Raw genomic sequence first — 17,310 nt, 5'->3', positions numbered from 1 at the left:
AAACACTATTATAAATATATATATATATATATAATACAATAAATGAAAACTATATAAATAAAGGCTCTTTTAGCCTCACTAGCCGGCTCGAGCTTGATAAGTGAAGCACACACTCGTTTATTAAACAAGCTTATTTTAAGATTCAAGCTCGGGTCAATTAGAGCTTTTAACGAGCCAATCTCGAGTAGCTCACGAACCAGCAGGGCTCATTTGAAGCCCTAGTCATTTTGAATTGAAGAGACAAATTACTTTTGTTCAATTTAACAATTAGCATCAATTTCAGAAGATATAATGAATCACATATTACGAATATTGAATCAAAATACGAAATGGTAACAATTCAATTAGAAATCAAATGAAATCGTATAAGAATCGAACCTCATCACGCAGCTGCTTGGCTTCTTCAAAACTAACGCCTTCGGCTGAAACTGAACAGATCAAACCTTGTGAAATTATTATTAATATTGTTATTAGTGTTAATGCAATCCTTTGTTCCATCTCTCTTTCGCATTCGCAAATTCTTATTAGTATTATTATTATTATTAATTATAATTATGTAATGTTGTAGCTGAGGCTGCCGATTGCGCCGGCGTTTTATGCTAAATCCAGCTTCATATTGTTTCTTACATAAATGCTCCCTAGACTATGTATATATTTACTTCTATGGGTTTTTGTTTTCTATAGTTTTATATTTATATAATTATACTAGGTTAGAACCCGTGTAACACACGGGTTAGTCAAAAAATCTAAATTCTTGAAAATGCACAAACTACAAATATAATGTTAAAAACAAATACAGTGTTTAAAATATTAGCCAAACTGAGACAAAAAAAATCTTCTTAGTACCATAGGACCAAAAATCTGCAATTTTTAACTCAAACGAACCAAACTTTCACAAATCCCTAAACTACCATTGGACAAAAAACTGAAGAATTTTGACTTGCACTCAAAATCTTAACTCGAAACTAACTATTTGATATGTTCACCCTACACATTTATAACCTTTAGTTTGCAAATTTTATGTTACAAAAATAACAAATAAAAAATTCTATAATTATCCTTTAGATACAAATTTCATTTACAATATTAATTTTATTTCTTTGTTTTTTAAGTCATGAAAGTCCTGTTTCAATTGTTTCAAACATCAAACCCTAAAAAATCAATTTCTACATAAAAATATTTAATGTATAGAGCAAGAAACACCAACTTCATTATCTTCCGGTTCACAAAAGTCATCATTTTACCCTTTCCAAACCAATTTGTTTAAGGTAACTGATAATTATTAAATATGTAAATAGTTTTTGTAACATAAGAAATCATAATGTCTACGTATGAAATTCTTTGAAGTGAATAAAGTGTTAATATGAGAATGGTTTACAAAAAATTATAAACATGTTGGCATATTAAAAGTTAAAAACCAAAAAGAAAAAAAAAACATTTTACTTGTAAAGTGATTGTTTTTTTTTCTTTTTTCCGTTTTGTTTTATTTAACAATGATTCACATAAAAATATATTACAGTTAAATATTTAAATATAAAAATAATATTAGACACAAAAACATGTAAGTAATTGTTCAGATCATGCTCGTTTGAGCCAAACTCATTTTTACTTAAAAAATACATTGACCAAATTTATTTTAAACTAAACATGAACCCAAGCCGGTTATTTAGAATTACTTATAATTAACTGTATAATAAGGGTGATATAAGGTTGCATTATGATATGCAGACTGATAAGACATTTGGTAGGGGTTATTCTTTTTGTTATCACAAATCATCTCCTTAAAAACAATAAAAGTCCATAATTCTTCGAAAACAATCCATTAAGAATAAAAGTAATTCAAACATTGCATATTCAAGGACATTTACTCGTTAATTTATTAAACATTGAGTGTTGTACTACATTAACTTGCTTTTTTGGACATTTTATGGTGTATTTTTAAAGATAATATGTCTTTATTTAAATAATACTTATCGATAACTGATGACATACTTTAATTTTTTTTTGTAATATATCTCTAGGTAAATAATTTGTGTTATATAATGATCATAGAATTAGAGTTTCAATTAAAAGACAACGGATTACATATAAATCAATTACGTGAATCATATTACATGGTTCGGATTAAATGAATCGCATTAAGAAGATTGAACCTATGAATCAATTAAATCCGATTGAATATGTGAAGCTATTAATCCAATTGAATATGTGAAGGTGAAACAATTGATTATGTGAATCCGATTACAAATGTTTGATAGTTACCTTGAATATTGATAAATTTCAATGTAATATGTATATGGTGATTGCAATGGTTAGAACATGTGAATTAGGATGATAAAAAATTAATAGGTATCACAAACTTGATTTTGAAATTGAATTAAAATAATTAGGAAATGCCATGTAAAAAATTAAAGAAATTTGGTGAAAAATAAAAGAAGAATTTGATGGACCAAATTTGTTTATTATATAAAGAGTTAAAATAGTTAAAAATAATTAGGAAATGCCATGTGGCAATTTAAAGAAATTTGGTAAAAAACAAAGTGAGATTTTTATGGAAATCCACTTGTTTATTATATAGAGAGATGCGTTAATTTGAGGTGGGGTATTGGTATTCCTCTGCCCTGCAAGATAGGGAGGTTGTTTAAAGTGAGACTCGACTCCAAAGCTTTCTCTTGGTATGTAACATGTATAGTATCAAACATACAGAATGCCAGTTTAGTAAATCAAAAGGTATTAAAATAATATCAGTAAAGCTAATTAGTATATGACTAAATGTCAAGAAAAATCAGAAGAAAATGATAAAGATTAAACAAGCATTTTTTGAAATCGTTTAGGGGATTGGGCATTCTAAAGTTGTTATGAAACAAGCTAATGAAATATTCGGTATTGTGATTTATTTTCCTTTTCTTTCTATTTTTTTATTTGCTTATATATTTATACATCTAATTTATATAATTTTGTTTGGTTTAAAAATTATAATTTACATAATTCTTTTAGTTTATTTTGTTTTGTTTTAAATATTATACTGCGTGTTATGTTTAACTAAAAGACCGTCACGTTACTACCACGTAAGTATGTGGAATCGAATTAAATTTTACCTTAAAAACACATTTTGTAACTAAAACACAATAGTTTTATATATATATATATAAATTATGAGTTGGAAGGTTGATGCCCCACACCCAAGCCCAATGGCATTGTCCCCCTTACTGCCCGTTGGTGCTTGGCCCAAAATGGTGTATAACACCCCTACATGATGATGTGCAGAGAGTAGAGACGTTACTTAGAGTGTGTTTGGCCTAGCTTTTTTAGCTTTTATTTTTATAATATAAGCTTAATTTGGTGTTTGGTTTAGCTTTTTTAACTTAGGCTTATAAGCTTATATAAGCTAATTTGAGGGGGTGTTTGGCCTAGCTTTTTTAGTAAAGCTTATAGCTTTTTTAGCTTTTTTTATAAAATAAGCTTAACTTAGTGTTTGGTTTAGCTTTTTTAGCTTATGCTTATAAGCTTATATAAGCTAATTTTGATAAGCTTATTTGAAGATGGTTTTTTAGCTTATTTGAATAAGCTTATTTGTTTAAGGGGGTAAATTACCATTTGAAGATGTATTAATAATATTGAAGCAACTTATTACTAAAACAAATTAAAGAATGATGGATTTAACAACTTATTAAGACGTATAATCAACTTGTATAATATAAGCTAATCCAAACACTAAGAAATAGTTTATCAAATAATAGAAAATAAGCTATAAGCTACTTTAAAATATAAGCATAAGCTAGAAAATAAAAGCTACGCCAAACACCCCCTGAATAAGCTTATTTGAAGATGGTTTTTTAGCTTATTTGAAGAAGCTTCTTTGTTTAAGGGGGTAAATTACTCATTTGCCTTCAAATGGTGATGGATTAATAATATTGAAGTAACTTATTACTATAACAAATAAAAAATGATAGATTTAACAACTTATTAAGATGTATAATCAACTTGTAGAATATAAGCTAATCAAAACACTTAAAAAGAGTTTATTAAATGATATAAAATAAGTTATAAACTTCAAAAGATATAAGCATAAACACAACAATATAAGCTAGGCCAAACACCCACTTAATGTGTAAATTACACATGATCTTAAATAGAAACATAAATATTTATTCATCCACAAGTGTGTGCACAATATTATTTTTTATATTTACGTTTTTTATTACTCAGCTTTCGTGTGCATTTGACCATATATATCAAACCACCACCCTCTGCTAAAATGGCCCATTAATGTGTAACTATTTAATGATTCTCATCAACCATCATTCAAAAGGAAAGCAAATGAGATGTGAAGAAGAAAAACAAGTAGAATTTATAAACGGAAGAGAGCTTAATTTAGTAAGTGTTCTTTACAACAAGAGAACATGCATACATATACATAAACAAATACATACTGACATACACATGAAGAACTCAAATTTCAAATCCTGATGGAATCATTGGTATGTTGTTTTGTAGGTATTCACAAGCCGCAGCCACTCCACTCCCGAGCTTCACCGGGTAACCGACATCCTTGAGCACCATCTCCACCCTGCAAGACACCCCAGCAGTTGCAGCTACATGCACAAACAACACCCAAATTATTTTTAAACATAATAAATAAATAAATAAATAAAATAAAACAAAAAGGTTGGAGAAAAAGATGGATAGGGGTATAAACAAGCCAAGCCAGCTACTCAAGATCGGCTCGTTAAAAGATCGAATTGAGCCGAACTTAAACAGGCTCGAACCTTAAAATAAGTTTGTTTATTAAATGAGCCCAAACTTCAATTATAGAGCTCGAGCTGGCTCGCCAACCTATTATCTATATAAATTTTATTTGATGTATGAAATATATTTATATAATAATATTTATTATATATAAATTTATGATAGAAATAACTTTATAATATATATATCATGTTATATATATAAATTATTATTTACATAATAATAATTAAAAATGCATATAAGTTAATTAATAAATAATAAATGAGATCGAGCTCAAGCCTAGTTGAGCTCAAGCTCTCGTAAGTCAAAATGAGTTGGGCTCAAGCATAGTTGAGCTCGGGCTCGGCTCGTTTACACCCCTAGAGGAGGGAGGTATGCTTACATCATTTACGTGGCCAAGGTGTCCTATTCTAAAGACCTTTCCAGCGACTTTGTTAAGGCCGAGACCCAAGCTTAAGTTATATCTCTTCCATCCTCTTCTAACGATTTCAGAACTATCAATATGTGGAGGAACAACCACTGCTGTCACGGTGTCACTGAACCATTCCTCACTTTGGGTGCAGTGTTTCAAACCCATGCTTCAACAGCTAGCCTGTTAAAAGTACGATCCATCAAGAGTTACTTATGGTTAGTTAGTTAGTTAGTTAGTTAGTTAGTTAGACTTACAGTTACAGTTTACTTACCTTGTGGCTTTTCCAAGACGAGCGTGCCTCGCAATGACATTATCCAATCCTTCTTCAAAAATGAGATCAAGAGCTGCTTTAAGACCATACAAAAGTTGTATAGATGGAGTGTAAGGCCAATAAGTCCCCATCTTGTAGAACTTCAAGTAGTCCTTCCAGTCAAAGAAAACCCGAAGTGATTTTGCACTTTCAGACGCCTCGATAGCTTTGGGGCTTGCACACACAATCCCCACACCAGTCGGAAGCGAAACCGCTTTCTGAGACCCTGTTAACGCCACATCTACACCCCATTCATCCATGCGGAAATCCAGAGCGCATATTGATGACACACCGTCCACTAAAAACAGCGCGGGATGCTGATACTCATCTGAAATTCATCAACCAAAAAATTTATTATTACTATCTATATTGACCAAAAAAAAATTTGTATTCTGAAGTTTAGCCACAAAGTTTTTATTTTTTAATTTTGATTAAAAAAATAAATAAATAAATAAATAAAACTAAATTACTGCCACATTGTGTGATGAATTCCACTGGTTGTTATTATCATTATTATCAGTTAGTTTAGAGATTCATTAAAAATGAAAGTAATCAAAACTTTATTTTACCAAGTATTTTCCTTACGGAAGCCAAGTTGTTAGTAACTCCTGTGGCGGTCTCGTTGTGAACTATGCATATGGCTTTGATAGTATGAGCAGTATCTGCAGCCACTTTTGATGCTAGAACATCCAAGTCAGCACCCCGACCCCACTCGCTTTCCACCACGTCAACATTGAATCCGAGGCGTTTCTGTTGATCTACCCAAAGCAAACTGAATTGACCGATGATAAACGACACAATTCGGTCTCCAGGAGACAAGGTGTTTGTTAGTGCACTTTCCCATGCACCAGTACCTGTACAGAGTTAACTACAACATTTGAACTTCACTTTGAATAAACCTAATGATAGCATAATAAGCCAGTAGGCTTGTAAATGACATAAATGTTTAGTGAACCGTTGGTGAACAAAATTTTTGTCATTTACTCATTTAGTTAAATGAACGAACATGATCAAATGTCTTGTTCATTCATTTATGTTTGTTGATAATTTATGTTTGTTTTAAGTTCGCTTGCATTAATATACTTATTTATATTTTTTTAGGCTCATTACAATATAGTTTTTGTAACTTTCTAACCCTAACACATTGTTGTTCACATTTACTTATAATCGGGATTAGCTCAGTTACGTTCACTCATTACATATAGTCTTACGTTCGTGAACTGTTTGTTTATATCGTTAACGAACGAATATAAACAAACATAGACACACTCATTTTCTTAACGAACGAACATGAACAAGAAAACCTCATTCATTTAACTATTTACGTTCGATCATTTGTCCGTGTAAAGTTAAATGAACGTTGTGTTTGTTTACAAGCCTATAAGCCGGTATTGAATAGTTAAAACTCTGTAAGGTATTATGTGTCACTAATCATATATATTTACATAAACATCATAAGTATAATTACAAAGGAAACCTAACCGAATGATCATAAGTTGTAAAAGGCGTATGTACCTGTAGTGGGATAAGAAAAGGAGTCCCAGAAATGGTCTTAAAAATCTTCTTAACATCCTCAAGTAAAGTTTTAGTCAAGGCGGGGACGGCAGGGGAGCGATAGTCCTCGTTGTTTCGGTTCATTGCACGAAGAACTTGTTCCGGGATGTTAACAGGTCCCGGAACAAACAGATGATTCCTTCCAGGTGCATAAATGTAGTCCATCTTTGCCCCCTATTAATTAAAAACATATTAGAAAACTAAAAGCTACCAAAAATAAGACAACAATTCATGAACCAATATAAATATTTGGCATGAAGAAGTGAATAGAGATTACTTGATGAGTGATTGGCCTGGGGTGTGAGACTGAAAATGAATAATCCAAAATCTGTGGAATTTATAAGATGGCGGGAGATGAGGTGGGTCCCAGCAACAGATAAGAACTCCAAGTGAGCCTCATTTTCAGTTCTACGGGTAACGTGTTATATATACGTAGATATATATATATATATATCTACGTATGTGCTTTTGCCACATACTCGGTCTCATCCTATATATCCTCATAGACTCATAGTCATACCAACTGTCACAAAGGATTTATAACTCTCGTGTTTCATTTTCATAAATAAAACACTTTTTTGTTAATTTAAAAAAAACAGTTACAACATTAAAAACTAAAATAATTAAACTTAAATTTTATAAAGGTGCCTAAATAAAGTTGAAATTAAACAAAAAATGGCAACGACGCCAATGTATCGTGCCCACTATTTTCGCGTTTATGCTCTAGAACAAAGAGAGAAGCAATTAAACATGATAATAACTCATTCTCCCATTAACCCTAAAATGAATTCATTGGAGTGATAAAGAGCCTCGATTATAATCATAGACAAACACAAACTCCTATTTATTTATTAAATAAAATTTCATCTCTATCTAACAAATAAAATAGATAATTATCTCTAATTGCAGTAATTAATTAATTAACAAGATTGATTCATTAGCTCGAACCGGCCTCACCTTCCCGACCCATTACTCAAGTTTTGGACTTAACTCCAACAATAATCACTGTTAGTGAGACGTTTGTGACTATGTTCTCTATCAAGCCTAGAGAAAAGTCGGATAGTGAAAATAAATCTTGATCGACGATCACTATACATATTGGTGTTTACTTTATGATGCCTATACTTGGTCATCACACAAGTCCTTGTTACTTAAACCGAACTAGAGCTCTTCTTCGTGTCGTCTCTCTAATCAGCTAATCCGGTCAGGTGTGTCATACGGTCATACCCACACAGAGCATAATGAAATCGATACGCACATTTTATAGTTCACACACACAGGTTGTGTCCCTCAAACTCGAGCTTAAAAACTTATTGACAATAATGTTGAAAATGTAATTTATATGTTTCTATTGATAAAAACCATGAGGAACAAAAGAATCAATAATAGATAGCGCAAGAAAATACGATATGCATCATAAAAAAGGTCGACTTTGTTTGCAGTCGTACAAGCAGATGAGTGTAGCAATTAGAAAAGACACTATGGAGCTTTTGATATCATCAGGAAAATTGAGGGATAAACCCAACTGCTTGTTCATGGCCGTCCGCCTCTTCTGCTGCCACTATAATAACTGCCCACACGGTGGATGCTGCCTCTACCCACACCGCTACTGCTAAACCTACCACCACTAAATCCACTTCCTCTACCCAAGCCACCATCATAACCATAACCACCGCCACCACGACCATAGCTACTCTCTTTACGCCAACCACTGCTAGAGCCATTTTCAGCATGCGAGACTCTATCATAACCACTTTCCCCACGCCATTTGCTACTATACTCACTTTCTCTACGCCAACCACTAGACCCCCCGCTTTCTCTAACATAAGACCCACCCCGGCCATCACTAGATCCAGTTTCTCTAAAACTAGAGCCACCACTGGACCCTCTTTCTCTAACATAAGAGCCACGACCAGACCCGCTTTCTCTAACATGAGAGCCACTCCAACCACCACCAGACCCGTTTTCTCTGGCATAAGAGCCACTCCACCCACCACCAGACCCGCTTTCTCTGGCATGAGAGCCACTCCACCCACCACTAGACCCGCTTTCTCTGGCATGAGAACCAGTCCAGCCACCACTAGACCTGCTTTCTCTAACATAAGAGCCAGCACTAGACCCGCTTTCTCTAACATAAGAGCCAGCACTAGACCCACTTTCTCTGGCATAAGAGCCACCACCAGACCCGTGTTCTCTGACATGAGAGCCACGACCAAACCCACTTTCTCTAACATAAGTGCCACGACCAAACCCATTTTCTCTAACATAAGAGCCACCACCAGACCCGCTTTCTCTAACATACTTGCCACTCCAGCCGCCACCAGACCCGCTTTCTCTAACATTAGAGCCACTCCAGCCACCACCAGACCCGCTTTTTGTAACATTAGAACCACTCCAGCCACCAACAGAACCGGTTTTTGTAACATTAGAGCCACTCCAGCCACCACTAGATCGGCTTTCCCTAACATTAGAGCCACTCCAGCCACCACCAGACCCGCTTTTTGTAACATTAGAGCCACTCCAGCCACCACTAGACCCGCTTTCTCTAACATTAGAGCCGCGACCAGACCCACTTTCTCTAACATAAGTGCCACGACCAGACCCACTTTCTCTAACATAAGAGCTACTCCAGCCACCATATCCTTCACGGACATCACCTTTTTGCTTTCTGGCTTCCTCAACAGTTAGCCTGCTGCCTCCAACTTCAGATCCATCAAGTCCCAAAGCTTCACGGAACCCATTACTGTCACTAAACTCAATAAAAGCAACTCTGCACAAAAAAACAAGGATCCGTGTCAAGTTGGTGGTATTTCTAACCACTCAAATTAATTAAAAAAAAGTAGCTAAAAAAGAAAACAGCAAAAAAAGAAAACATAGGACTTGCTTTTTTACAAAAAAAATTGAATATTTTTTTCTGTAAGCATCAAAATTTAAAAAGCGAGTCCAAGGCATGAGAAGAAAGCAAACCCTCTAGGAGCCCCAGTCTGGTAGTCTTTGGGTATGTCCAGTCGTGCAATATCTCCACATTTCCCAAAATGCTTTTCAAGTGCACTCTTAATCTGCACAAAATACAAAGCATTTATCTCTCTAAACTCCTGATAAATAAGAAAAATTATCTTAAAAGGATGTATTAACCTCCTCCTAAACCATTTTATTCAAGAAACCAGATTATTATCGAAGAAATAGTATTTGGACCCACTAACTATTTATAACAAATGTACAAATTTAGACACCTCTAAATGATTGATGCCGAATAAAAGTATTTGTTTGCAAGATTACATTTGACATAAACGTACATTGTTGAAACCGTCACTACATTCAAATCCCCGAACGTATATAGTTTTAACTTGAGGATGACCACTCCTTTGCTTAGACTTGTCCATGCTACATTCAGTAAATAGATAAGTAGACAGTTCAGATATTTAATTTTAGACTCATAATATATATTGTCAGGCCATGATACCTGTTAACCGGTGTGTACGCACCTCGTTGCCGCCTTTGCATAGCAACTGTAACTCGCCGATCTAGTAGCACCTCTCTATTTAGTTTCAGAGCCTTGGCAAAACAAAATACATAAAGCCTTGTTATTATCAGATAAATAATTATAACTTTTGTGTTCATATGTGGCACTAACTTAATGGTACCTACCTCTTGAGCTGCTTCGACGGTGGTAAACTCAATGTGGCCATAGCCCAAGAATCGGTCATCTTTAATGCCAAAACGGATGTCAGCAATTTCGCCAGCATTTTTGAAGAAATCCCTTCTATAGTGTTAAATAAATTGTCAAACAACAAAATACAAAAGAAGAGGCAAAAGATAAAAGTGCTTACACATCGTCTTCTTCAATTTGAAAACTTAAGTTGCCAAGAAACAAAGTTTTTGCGTCCATGTCATGGTGTTCTGTCGTTGGATGATCAAGCAACTCACTAGCTTTGAGAGGCTGCACCAAACGTTTAAGAGGATGTATGTGAATATCCAACAATGATTTAACCATAAAAAGCATGAAGTATCCTATTTATGAGATTTCTTATCTCCATATACAACCAAAAAAGCTCCATGTACAACCAAAGAAAAAATCAGTAAAACAAATAATATAGTTTAAAGATAAAAAATAAAAAAAAGGAAAGAGTAAAATAAATTTACAGATAGAAGCTCAACATATTTACAAATAGAAGCTCCAATTTCAACACATTACCCAAACGTTGATTAAACTTTATGTTTTATGCCTAAAAAATCAAGTGGATAGAGTAAAATAAATCAATGAAAAAGCGAGAAGTCAAAGTCAAACAAAGTGTTTTTAAATGAATACAAGTATACAAAATAAAATTCCTTGTACTTAACTTAAGCTATATTTTCTGTTATAAAGTTCAAAAAGAGACGGAAAGTAGTGCTGAAGGTCCAACCCAACCACACCCTATGAAGTGACCCATTTTGGCCCGTTACCTAATACACCTAAGTGCCTAACAACCTACACACTAGTTATTAGACTATTTCAAGGACCACATTATCTTGAGCTGCTTGTGACTCGCAAAACATCCATCTTTCATGTTAAAATGCACTGGCTAAGTAAATGGTGTTGAGAGACTAATAGAAGTTTTAAGGATAGCACTTCAAGTGAAGTTTTTTTTTAAGTTAGGGTAACGATCCAACATCACTTCAAGTTGCTTTATTCTAGATTACAGATTTAAGTTGATGCAAATCACACTTTTATCTTAGGAAATATTTTTTGGTAGCATCTCTCAATTAAAAGTATTTTTGTTGCCAAAATCAGAATTGTCCTTTCTAAAGGAGAGAAAACGTGTAATTCAGGACTACAGAAAACAAAGATAAAGTATTCTCTGATAGATACCCAAAACTTAAACAAGAAATTAAAGGATAGTTGGCCCGATTCGAGATGGGCTATTCTCCAATTAATCCTATTCGAGAAGGATTAGATCTCCATTACAAGGATTTTAACCAAGTAAATTCATAAACATAAACATTGCCCCCCCTCCCCTAAACCTAGAACAAATAATATAAATAAGCATCAACATAATAATAACCGACCCTAAAATTTAGCTAATAGAATAATAACTGGCCCTAATCTTCAGCATCTCATTTACTCACTTTCCCCCTTTTTCAATAACATCTTTGACCAAGATTTGGGATCTTATCATTCTCTCACAAATTGTGTGTTATGTTACACGTCCCATCATGCTAAAGGATCATGAAACGTTGACGTGATATTTGATAGACATCTAAACGGTGCATCCTTATTAACTAAAGACCATTTCATAACTGAAAACTGCATTTTCATAACTAGAGGCCATTACAAAGCTAAATTTACCAACCATTATCTTCCTGAAAGTAAAATTAAAAATTGTCTGAAAAGTGATGATGAAAATGCAAATAGTACTTACACTTGTCTTTGGGGATTCTAAATGTTGGTGATCTTCCTCATACTCATTAGAGATGCTAGATCTTTCTGCGTCATCCTGCGTAGTTTCTGCAACTGGAGCTGCTTCAACCTACCATACCAAATCGTCATTCAAGCACTCAAAAGAATATAAAAGGGCTAAATGAGTACCCTTACACTCTTCTTTGGGGAAGTATTATCATTATCATCTTCATTTTCATCTTCTCGCATAGACTCGTTTGCGTCATGTGTAGTTGCTGCTACATTTACAGATGGAGCCTATAAATAAAACTTCAAATACTCAGAAAAAAAAAAGAAAATAGTCATTCAAACACTCAAAGAATACAAAAGGCCAAATTAGTACCCTTACACTCTTATTTGGGGAAGTATTATCATCTTCTTGCATAGACTCATTTGCATCTTGGGTAGTTACTGCTACATTTACAGGTGTAGCCTATAAATAAAAATTCAAATACTCAGAAGACGAAAAAAACTACTGAATCATGTCAAACCAACCAAAATTATACAGTATATTACCATGATCATTGAGTTAGTGTAAGGGGGGAAATTTGGTGAATACTTTAATACATTTTAGCCTTTACATGCTATATCACTGAAAGCTTATTGTAGTAATAGCGTTGTTAGACATAAATCAAATGTGTGTGTGTGTGTGTGTTCCCAAGCCTGCTACTAGCACGGCTTCATACACTTAGACCGTCAGACTTTAGTAATCCCATTATAAAAATGTAGAATGCAAGGTGAACAAATGTTGAAGAGTTGGAAGTTGGAAGAAATTAGCAACACCCCTTGTAGAATAATTTGTCATCAACCAAAGGGCGAGAGTTTGAAATATTTTTGTAGCTAAAGATAAAAAGAATATAAAAGTGTGGCAAACTGAGCTTCTGGTTTGTAAGAAATAGTCCAACTTTGTATGGTTAATGGTGATGACTTCTGTTTCAAAAGTCAACTTAGTAAGGTGCTGCTGATCGAATGAAACTTTGCTGAAGCAATCAATAGACTGCTGCGAGTACTCAATTTCAAAACCTAGAGAGAAACTGAATGACATCAGACAAAAACAAAGATCCTTGCTTTTTGGCGAGTGATTGGATAGATAAACTCACTAGATCTTTGCTCGTCTAGTTAATAACCTGTTATGCCCAGGAGCAGGCCATTGAAGAATCCACTCGATCTTAGCTCTTCTGGTTAATAACCAGCTGATTGACTAGAGAATTTGGGCCTCAGTTAGGCTATCCCAAGTTCCCAACTGCTGCTGAAAATAAAATATGTCGTAAAAATGAGAACATCCTAGCGCAGGATATATCATTGGTCAAAGTGAAAAGCGGCATGGGCATGTGTGGAAAGAAATCTTTTTTATGCCACCAGCTCAAACCAGAAACCGGATAATCCAGATTTAAAAAAAAAGTGGCCTCCATGAAAAATTGGGCCGTTTGTTAATCAATAATCCACTCGCAAATGCGGAACACCATGAAGGATCTTTCTTCTTAACAAGGGCTCTTTGGCTGGCTGGATCAGTCATTCCATGGCTTGAAATAAACAACTACAGTATACCATATTATTCAGCAAGGTCAAAAGCTTTGACTCGGCATCATTTGAGAGTGCAGGGAACATTGTGTTAGTTTAGAAAATTGGCAAGTTCGAGATTCAACAGAACAGGCATTTTTGTTATGTAACAACTGTTGCGTACCTAAATCTATGATAATAGCATCTTTATAACTAGATGATCAATTCAAGTTGCCAATACTTATCTATCTTAGAATTCTCCCAATGTCTACTCTTAAAGAAAACGAATAACAAAACACCCGTTATGGTGACTTCATTTTCTAATAGCCAACAACTTACAAGGGACGGCTGCTATGAGATCCAATGCCAGAACATAACGGACCTCTCTTTGTTTTAATCTTGAACTCAAATATGCATACATAAACGCAAACACCCGATCAATCCTATCAGTCGGTTAGATACCTAAGAAACTTAAAGTTCCCAAAAGACATAATGTTGCTAATCTATCTACAAAGGGGGCATATGCTAAATGAATAACTTATTATCAAAGAAAATAAGCACTTAATCCTATTGTTCAAACATACATTATTATTATTATTATTATAACCCATAAAAAAAAAAAAAAAAAACCTTGTTTTGTTCTTCTGTTTTCTTATGCTTCTTCTTGTAAACTTGAAGCTCAACATCCTCCTCTGCACCTCTCTTGCCTACATTCATATCCAAACATAATAACAATAATAAATCAGAATCATTTGGTTACATTACTGATTACACCCACATAAAATAAAACTAAAAGGGTACCATTGTTTATTGGAATGGTGGGTGGTGAGGAAAGATCTGAAATCACCTGAAATTCAAAATGAAATCAAATGACCACATACATAGATATATACACACACACACACAAACAACATAAAAATCGAAACTTTGCAGGGACTGTACATGTGATGATGATGATTCAGCCATTCGGCAGCAGGTTGAATTTGGGGTTTTTGACTCTTGAAGAAGAAGAATTAGAATTAGAATTAGAATTAGAATTAGAATTAGGGGTGGTAATGTAAAGTTACAGACGACTGCTACGACAGGCTAATGTATTCAATTGATGTGGGATTGGGCTTGGGTTCGTTGGCCGCACTTACGATGTTGTCAAATGGTTAGGCTATGTGCAATTATAAAACGAGGGGATTTTTGACACGTGGCTAAGGAGAGCGATATGTAGCCTGGAGCCGGTGTTGTAGCCCAAAAATCATAGTTCATTGTCACTTCAGCACCTTCATTCACACAGCCGGCGACAAATACATCCCCCCCCCCTTCGCCTACTATCGCCTGCGGGCGGTGTTCTCGCTCAAATCCAACATTTTGCCGCCCCACTACGCATATCCTTATGGACGGCATCCGCGGATATGAATGGGTTAATTCGGTTCCGAAAAAGGTTAATATTTTTTTGTTGGAAATCCCAATACAAAAGAATTGGCACTCAGGTTGCTCTTTTAAGAAGAAACATACATGTTAGGAATATTAATGTGTCTTTTTTGCTCGGAGCATTACGAGACGGTGATGAAGCATTTGTTAACTACATGCCTTGTAGCGGATAACTTTTGGCTAAATATCTCAAGGTGGTGTAAGCTTCCTCCATTCTATGTTTTTTCAATTTCAGATGTCATGACGATACAAGATAACGATAACAGTAGTTAAACAATAAACAAGATAATCCAAGCTATATCCCGGGTCACGCTATGGTGTTTATGAAAAGCAAGAAAAGACAACATCTTCAATGGCATAAGGTCGAGCTCAAATAAGGTAGTGAAAGAGATAAATATCATAACTTTTCTTTAGGTGGGTTTGAGATCAAAAGACTTACTTGTCAACAGGAATAATTGGTGTAAATTTAATATTACAAACATGTAAGTTTCTTGTTTTTTGTTGTTTAGGTTATAAGATTTTTGCTTGTCCCTTGTTTAATACAATACCGCCAACTAAAAAAAAAGAATTAGGCGCTACGATTATATATTATTTATGTTTTTTTTCTCTATGTCCACGTGTAAGCATTATTATGTTTTAAAGCACCAATAGGGTTGGGTTCTTTCACCCGTTGACAAGACTTATTCGTGTTGTTTTAACTTTTAACCATTGGATGAAGCCGTTTAGGGGGGTAGCACATACTCGTGTGGCTTGGGTCCAAGTACGGGATGCCGATGACCCCACCCTCCAATGTCTCAGTCCACGGTGGTATTGTAATAATAATAATAATAATAATAATAATAATAATAATAATAATAATTTAGACCTATAAATAAACCAACCATTTTTCACACCTAAAAATCTCTACATCTCTTTCAAAATATTTAAAAATATTACTGGATTTTTATAAGTTTCAGTTGTCTAGCTAGTCATCTAGTAGAGTTGATGATGATGGTCAAGAAGCCATGAAATTCCTTGATCTAGTCACTCAAGCAGCAAGTCGTTGTCGAAAAGAAACATGAGTTGCAATAAAGAGAGATCGTGAAGCTGAACACAAACGACTAATGAGATATTTTTTTGTTTAACATCCCAAATTCAATGCACAAATTAATTTTCAATCATAGGTTTCAGTTGTCACATAATAAGCTAATTTTACATATTGTAATCTAAAGGCAAACTTTGAGTATTTTCAAAAGCGTTATGATAGCATATTCAATTTTTTTTTTAAACAATATTTACCTTATGTCTTATTTTTTATTTTTAAATTAATAAAACGTTATTGTATTTAAAAAATAACATTATTACGCGAACGATTTCATGTGAGTTTATCATAACCCCTTTTTATTTTTTTCATTATTTCTGGATGTGGCACATATATTACAATTAACTACTCGCTTATTTCATGTCTTCAATTTCAAATATGATTCATGCTAATGTCATTGTGTGTTTATGTTTTAATGATTGTTCATGCTTTGCCTGTTACGTGCTTACATGTTTATTTTTAGTTGTTCATGGTGGATACACAGGCGCTACAGTGGGATGGTCCTTGAGACGAATCTGCGGTCCTTAGTAATTAGGGGGTAAAAAAATGTGTTTTAGTTGTTTATATATATTGAACATGATTACTTTGATTGATTTTATGATTATAGGTGCTAGGAGCTTAAATGAATTAACTTAGAGCATTCAAAATGATGAAAAATCAAGTTATTAATTAAAGGAAGCAATCGAGGGGTTAGAACATCTCACAAGCATCTAGAAAATGGTATTATTCATTAGTTGTTAGTTGTTACAATGAATTGTGTTTTCATTTGAGTTAATGGTATTACCAGTTCTTTATTTATTAACAACTAGGTTAAAAACTCATGTGTTACACGGGGTGGAAAATTAAAATGTTAAAATTTATGTATT

The 17,310-nt window shown here is 34.0% G+C and overlaps 2 protein-coding genes and 1 pseudogene across 5 annotated transcripts; all 3 read right to left on the bottom strand.

Moving 5' to 3' along the window:
* Positions 1-4,328: 4,328 nt before the first annotated feature.
* Positions 4,329-7,423, bottom strand: LOC143607412 (serine--glyoxylate aminotransferase-like; annotated as a pseudogene). Its single transcript, XR_013148966.1, has 6 exons — positions 7,303-7,423; positions 6,987-7,199; positions 6,041-6,353; positions 5,433-5,799; positions 5,132-5,341; positions 4,329-4,595 (listed from the first exon to the last, which is right to left on the bottom strand). The product of XR_013148966.1 is annotated as a serine--glyoxylate aminotransferase-like (transcript).
* A 927-nt stretch (positions 7,424-8,350) lies between these two features.
* On the bottom strand, positions 8,351-11,117 carry LOC143607413 (uncharacterized). The gene is made up of 6 exons (XM_077082868.1): positions 10,856-11,117; positions 10,674-10,788; positions 10,489-10,580; positions 10,322-10,409; positions 9,993-10,084; positions 8,351-9,795 (listed from the first exon to the last, which is right to left on the bottom strand). The coding sequence occupies exons 1-6, from the start codon at positions 11,026-11,028 to the stop codon at positions 8,559-8,561; spliced, it is 1,797 nt and encodes a 598-aa protein (XP_076938983.1). The 5' UTR covers positions 11,029-11,117; the 3' UTR covers positions 8,351-8,558.
* Positions 11,118-12,229: 1,112 nt separating this feature from the next.
* LOC143607414 (uncharacterized) lies at positions 12,230-15,046 on the bottom strand. Of its 3 annotated transcripts, none has more exons than XM_077082869.1 (6): positions 14,884-15,046; positions 14,743-14,788; positions 14,572-14,648; positions 12,785-12,874; positions 12,592-12,699; positions 12,230-12,532 (listed from the first exon to the last, which is right to left on the bottom strand). In XM_077082869.1, exons 1-6 carry the CDS (start codon positions 14,905-14,907, stop codon positions 12,281-12,283), a joined length of 597 nt encoding a protein of 198 aa, XP_076938984.1. In that variant the 5' UTR covers positions 14,908-15,046; the 3' UTR covers positions 12,230-12,280. The 3 variants fall into 3 exon arrangements, with proteins under 3 accessions (XP_076938984.1, XP_076938985.1, XP_076938986.1); XM_077082870.1 differs by having other exon boundaries at positions 12,598-12,699; XM_077082871.1 differs by having other exon boundaries at positions 12,598-12,699; positions 12,791-12,874.
* Between the last annotated feature and the right edge of the window lie 2,264 nt (positions 15,047-17,310).

This window comes from Bidens hawaiensis, unplaced genomic scaffold (genome assembly GCF_021521415.1).
Source record: "Bidens hawaiensis isolate Kalapana, Puna unplaced genomic scaffold, B.hawaiensis_p1.1 tig00081901_1, whole genome shotgun sequence".
Taxonomy (NCBI): Eukaryota; Viridiplantae; Streptophyta; class Magnoliopsida; order Asterales; family Asteraceae; genus Bidens; species Bidens hawaiensis.
The sequence above is the reverse complement of the archived record's forward strand: the minus strand, read 5'-3'. Positions and strand labels throughout refer to the sequence as shown.